The following is a 5,894-nucleotide window of genomic DNA, read 5'->3' on the forward strand; positions in this document are numbered from 1 at the left end:
GAGAGCCGCCGTGACGCGAAAAGCGCGCGCCCCCAGCTCCGCCCCCCGGCGCGCGCGCGGGAAGGAGGGATGAGGAAGAGGAGGCGGCCGCGAAGGCTGCGGGAGGCGCCGGAAAAGGCGGTTTTCGGGCAGCCGAGAAGAAAACACGCTCTCATAATGCGGTTTTGGTAAATCGGTTACGTCTTTTTTTTTTCTCCTTCCCCCCTTCAAGCATTAGGTGAAGCAGTCACTATTTTAAAGTTTAAGTACAAGTTTTGAAGTTTTAAGTATCTCAGTCCAGTTTGGAAACTCTCTGCAAAGAGCTGTTACTGGTAACTCATCAGACGAGGACTTCTGGACTTCCCCGAATCAACTCGGTGTGGAAGCAGGCGTGGGCTTGGCAGAAATGCCCTTTCTCCAGCCTTCTGCAACCAGCTCTTTAAAAGCAGAACTTGCCTTTGCCAGTGTGTCCACRGATAAACTTTCCAGAAAAACACCCCAAACAAAAAAGACACCACCACATGTACATCTACAGTCTCAAGTCCCTTTCATGAGCTTTCTGAGGTGACTCTAGATATATCCATCCGTCAGATTTCATCCCTGAGGCAARGAAAAACCGAGAGTTACTATCACAGGTCTGCCCTGGGCTCGGTGACAAAAATGGACACAGATAGAGCACTTGGGAAAGCGAATTCCAGTCAGTCTGTGATCCCTATCTATCTACTGTCCTGCTGGGCCTTACCAGCTAAGCCTCCTTCTTCTCTTACAAACAGCATCTGCTAAAATTCCAGAAATCTCTTTCAGTAATGCCAGGAGTCAAGGAAAGCAAGGTCACAGGGATAGCGGCGAGGAGAGACGCGTTCCTCGAGGGAGAGCGAGTTTTTACCGAGGCCACTGCTTTTCCTTATCTGTCAGAGGAACGTAGATGACCCCCATGAGCTGGGTTTCGACGATCTGCCCGTCGCTGGTTTTGTCGTACTGCATCAGGACCTGGTTTGCACCCTCGGGACCAACGGGCAGTATCAGCCGGCCCCCCGGCTTCAATTCGTTCAGTAACTGGCAAGCAAAGAAATCAGCGTCAGCCCCACAAAACACCTGCCTGCCCCCCAAAACAACAAATAAAGAGGCAACAGAAGTGAAACGAGTTGGAAGCTTCAAAGGCCATGACACCTTCCAAGGCACAAGGCTGACAGCTCCACATAAAGAGCTGGCACATGGACCGAAAAAGATGATTCCTATGGCTCCCAAATTACCAGTTTTTATTGCAGCCACTGATAAAGGCAGCTACCACCGAGCGCGATTGTTCTCACCTCCTTGGGTACGGTCGCTGCTGCTGCTCCAACATGAATGGCATCATAAGGAGCCTCTTCGGGGTACCCCTGCCGGCCATCTCCAACTACAAGTGGGGAAAAAGCAGGCAGGATCAGCCCTGTTCTGACAGACCCGCAGCCACACACAGTTTAACCCTCTGGAGAGGATCTCCYCCTGCATTAAGACAGTCACCACACACTCCACAGTAAGATATCTGGCAAGACTACCCTTAAAATTAAACATTCTTGCTCATATTACAGTGTAAAAACAGTACTCAGCCAGGGGTTTCTGGCAACGTTGTGACAGGCAACTCAGTCCTAACACGCAGCAGAGCTACTCCTTTCAGCAGCAGGGCTGTGCAGACAGTCACAGCTCATGACTGTTTACAGGAGGGAAGACACAAGCTCACCCACAAGTTTCACACGGCCAGAGCTAAGCAGAGTTGGGTCATCTTCTTGGACGTTTCTGATGGACTCATGTACCAGCTCTTTGATGTGTTCGACACCCACAGCTTTCCCTGTTGGGCCCATCTGAAAACAAGGAGCAGACAAACATTATCCTAAAATGTAGAGGGATGCATTTTATAGGGCGACCTACCTGTTGGAGAATTCAGGAAGAAGTTTCTGACCAAGATGCACATTCTGTGCTATCTCCGTTTTCAGGTTGAGTAGCCCAAGCTACTTCAGGAATATACAAGCATTTCCTATGGGGATTCCTAGTAATCCTCCCTTTCCAAAGCAATAATTTAGTAAAACTGATAGCTTCCTTGGCAGGACCAGTTCTTGATTAAGTAAGCAGCCTCCTAAGGAGGGTAACTATCTGCTTTACATTACATAATGCATGGAGAAGTTCAGGGAAAGATTACAACTACTTTACAAACAAAATAAGAAATTCAAGCTACAAYAAACTCACATAGTAGGTTAACACACTCTTCTCAATCTGCACTTTAACATACATCCTTTGGCAGGTACAACAGCCATTTAGATTCCAAAATGACTTTGTTTTTATTGCAAGCTGGTCAGGGAAGAAAAGAGGTAACCACACATATCAGAATTTTTTAAAAGGGAAGCGTGGGGAGAATTAACAACCTGATCAAGCTACCTGTCCTGACCTACATGACTAATCAGCAGGGCATCCTGTGCTCAGCTTACCATCCTGGCAAAGCAAGCTGTGAGATATCCACTTCCAGATCCAACATCCAGTGCCTTGGCACCTTCCACAAGCTGGTCCTTCAACAGCTCCAGGGCATGGGCATGCTGCGTGGACAAGAGTGACAAGAATGTGTGTAACATTGCAGAGAATGTGAAAAAGAAATAGCTTTGTGCAAATGCTATTTACACCATTATTCCTCTCCTCTCAAAACTGTTAGTTTCTTGGATGCTTAGAACACTAAGCCTTATCTGCTCTGATTTAAATACAACAGGTCTTTGCCTGACACATTCAGAGCCTGAGTGCTTGGTCAGAAACACCTTTTGCAAAAGAGCATTGGGGAAGCATTTCAGTAACTGAAGAGGAAACAGGAGAAAGGTCTTGCACAAAAACAGAACAACATTAATAGTTAGCCAGTAACACAGTAACACAGAATGTTGCCTGAGCAAAACAATTAAAATCCCTCATGTATACAGTATCTAAAGAAATAAACACAATAATCATGCACAGGCCACCTGTTCCACCTTCATACTGTAATATTAAAGAAAAAACTATTTTTTCCATTTCCAGTATAAGCGGAAAGATTCATCTCACCATATGTGGTGCACTGATTGTAGCCTTGTACCCTAAAAGGAAAACAGTGACAAAATTAAATGCTGGTTAGAGACAAAGGTGACAATGTCCAATTAGTTATCATCTCCAATATGAGCAGCTCCTTACTCTGTTCCCCAGGCCCCTAAAAAATATCAGCAGGCTCTTTGACCTCGTTAAACCACTTCCCTGACCTAAAATTTGCCCCCATGGGACTGCTAATTAGAGCAAGSCAGCTGATTCTTGCTACCTCCAGGGTCCTCCTGGCTCATTCACCCAAATGCTCTTCGGCTGTCTGTCATAACCCACATTTTGTTCCTGCTCCATAAGCGCAATTCCTAGCAAGCAGTGAAGATTTGAATATGGAAATGCGACCCAGTGGGAAGAATCCAGTGCAACTGTCAGTCTTTGGAAGGCAGGAGCATGTTCAGTTTCTCCAGGGGAAGGAGATCACAAGTAGATCCAAGGCTGTTAACCCACACAGTGGATCCCACAGCTGAAATAGGGAGGAAAGTTCATCTACTTGACCCATGTTAAAACTCAGCCACTGTTCTAAGGAGAAATCATGGAGCAACACAGTCCTGACACTCTATCTCAGGCCCCCAGGTTACTGGGACTAGYACAGCCAATGCAAACACCTTAAAAGCGATGCTACCCTGCCTGAATTTACTCACCAATAGACTGAGGAGAATCCATGTATGGGAAATACTTGATGTAGTGACCTCTGTCAGTAGCCAGCAATACATCAAAGACCCGCTGGGATTTAATTATGCCTTTTTCTGGAAGAGATAGAAAGAAAGAAGACAAAGCCCTGAGGATCACAGCAAGAAGAGATCTAGAAGAGCACACAGTTTAAGAGATTAGCAGTAAAACTGGGAGTCCTCGAATAAGCTATCCCAAAATAGACAAAAAAGAGGAGAAACCCACAAAACTGCATATAAAACGGTGTTTTTCAGTTTCTGGTACACAGAATGGAATCAGGTGATAAYGTCAGCCACCAGCACAGTCCCCTACAGAGAATGGCGAGTTGCAACCACAATATTTCTGCAACTGCCAAACACACTGAACAGTACCTAGAGAGTCACACACTCATTCCTAAGCACAGAAATTTTAGTCTGGGTTAAATAACACTTGCAGGATAAAGGAACTGAAGTTAAAGGCAAAGCCTACAGAAATATTCATCGTTCCTTTATTTCCCAGACCTGAGGGAACTCTTGCACGACGAAAACTGTGGAAATTTAAAGCTACTTTTAAGCACTCTCCGGGCTGCTGTTCAGCACATCACAGTAGCACCAAGCAGTGCTCCAGTCTTGAGACACCTACACAGATGGCAGAGAAGCTCAAGAGGCTGGCAATGATGTTCTGCAGCATTTTGAAGAGGTATCAATCGTTTATCACTTCAGGGGGAGTGGAAGGAAGGCCACAGATAGTCTTTCCTGCTATTTCTGSCATAACATCTTGCTTCCCGCTATAAATAGAGCGGCTTCAACACTGGGACAAACACTGGCATTCATGTGATACCAGCTCAGACGCTTCAGAGGGGGCAGCATTACAATCTGTCACGCTATGACATTAAATACCCTCATAAACACCAACAGACCACCAGCAGCTTTAAGCATTGCCCCGAACGGAGCCTCGGGCTGCCACTCACTGTACAGGTTGTTGACCAGCTCGGGGTGCGTCTTCCCGCTCGACGTCCAGGCCATCGTTCTGGCAAAGAGCAGTCCCATGAGCGCAAACACAGCCCGGCGCAGCAGCCAGCTCATCCCACACGAGAGGCCTGCCAGGCCTGGCCTATCTACCACAGAGAGGCACTACTAAATAAATAAATAAAATATAGAAGTCACAGCTTGGCAGACACCGCAAAGCCTTCACCTTTCCTTTGCAGTCGCTTGAATTCGCAGCTGTTGAGCTACCCAAAGCACCAGCGYTCACCACGAGGGACACGTTATCAGCCCCGGGCATTCAGCACTTTTAATTACCTGCCAGAACCCGGGGTAATTAATTACCCACCCGCCAGCCGCAGCTCTCCACGATGACAGCAGCTGCTTCGTGACAGGCCGGGACCCCCAAAAGCCCCCCAGGAGGAGCGGGGGGACCGACCACCGTGAGCGGGATCCCCCCCTTTTCCTTTCCTTTCCTTTCCCTTCCCGAAACGGTCCCCAGCCCCTGTGGGAAAGGCGGGTAACGGTAACGACGCCACTCGCCCCCCGCGCTCACCCGCGCAGCCGCACGAGGGCCCCCTGCGAGCCGTTATTACGGGCAACGGCCGCAACGGCCCGCCCCCGCCGCAGAGGCACTTCCGCCCTTTTCCAAGATGGCGCCTTGAGGGCATCAAAGACCCCTCCCGTCCAGCCCGGTGTGCCCGCCCACTGGAGGGCRGGGCGGCTAATAGGCGGCGTCGCCGTTGCCGGGGGAGCGCGGCGATTGGCCGGGGCTGGCCGTCAATCGCCCCGCGGCGAGGGGCCGTGGCGAAGGCGGCTTCCTGTGTTGGCGTCCGTTGCGGGGSGTGCGGGCAGGGGCGGCGGGCGCCATGAGGATGATCGAGAGCGTCGACCCTGCGGCGGGCGCGTCCGGCGAGGAGCTGTGGGCGCGGATCTGCTCGTGCCCGCCCGGCGGCGCCGCCGCCTTCGCCGACTCCTTCGCCGAGGCCTCCGCCGAGGCGGGCGGCCCCGGGGCCGCGGCGGGCGGCGGCGGCGCCAAGGCCTGGGCCCCGCTGCAGGACTCGCAGCTCTACCTGGCCTCCCTGGGTAGGTGTCCGCGGGGAGCCGCTTCCCCTTCCAGAGGGAATCGCGGGGTGGGTGGGGTCGGAAGGGGCCTCCGCGGTTGGGAGGGAGCTCCAGGGATCATCCATGTTGGAAGGG

General features: G+C 50.6%; 3 protein-coding genes across 4 annotated transcripts in view; 1 reads left to right on the forward strand and 2 right to left on the reverse strand.

Annotated features, from left to right (window-relative positions):
• RPUSD2 (RNA pseudouridylate synthase domain containing 2) overlaps positions 1-155 on the reverse strand; it is a 3,662-nt gene extending 3,507 nt beyond the window's left edge. The window contains exon 1 of the mRNA XM_026041106.1: positions 150-155. Within this exon, the coding sequence (XP_025896891.1) occupies positions 150-155 (6 nt within the window). The remainder of the gene's footprint in view (positions 1-149) is intronic.
• Positions 156-217: 62 nt separating this feature from the next.
• On the reverse strand, positions 218-5,050 carry LOC112948886 (protein-L-isoaspartate(D-aspartate) O-methyltransferase-like). 2 transcript variants are annotated; one of them, XM_026041232.1, is made up of 9 exons: positions 5,044-5,050; positions 4,682-4,824; positions 3,705-3,809; positions 3,034-3,065; positions 2,442-2,546; positions 1,700-1,820; positions 1,290-1,375; positions 866-1,035; positions 218-579 (listed from the first exon to the last, which is right to left on the reverse strand). In XM_026041232.1, exons 2-9 carry the CDS (start codon positions 4,794-4,796, stop codon positions 567-569), a joined length of 747 nt encoding a protein of 248 aa, XP_025897017.1. In that variant the 5' UTR covers positions 4,797-4,824; positions 5,044-5,050; the 3' UTR covers positions 218-566. The 2 variants fall into 2 exon arrangements, with proteins under 2 accessions (XP_025897017.1, XP_025897016.1); XM_026041231.1 differs by lacking the exon at positions 5,044-5,050 and adding an exon at positions 4,906-4,917 and having other exon boundaries at positions 4,682-4,828.
• Positions 5,051-5,563: 513 nt separating this feature from the next.
• CCDC32 (coiled-coil domain containing 32) overlaps positions 5,564-5,894 on the forward strand; it is a 5,169-nt gene continuing 4,838 nt past the window's right edge. Inside the window, exon 1 of the mRNA XM_026041116.1 lies at positions 5,564-5,780. Coding sequence (XP_025896901.1) covers positions 5,564-5,780 — 217 coding nt within the window. The remainder of the gene's footprint in view (positions 5,781-5,894) is intronic.

This window comes from Nothoprocta perdicaria, unplaced genomic scaffold (genome assembly GCF_003342845.1).
Source record: "Nothoprocta perdicaria isolate Ctin4 unplaced genomic scaffold, notPer1 scaffold_28, whole genome shotgun sequence".
NCBI lineage: Eukaryota > Metazoa > Chordata > Aves > Tinamiformes > Tinamidae > Nothoprocta > Nothoprocta perdicaria.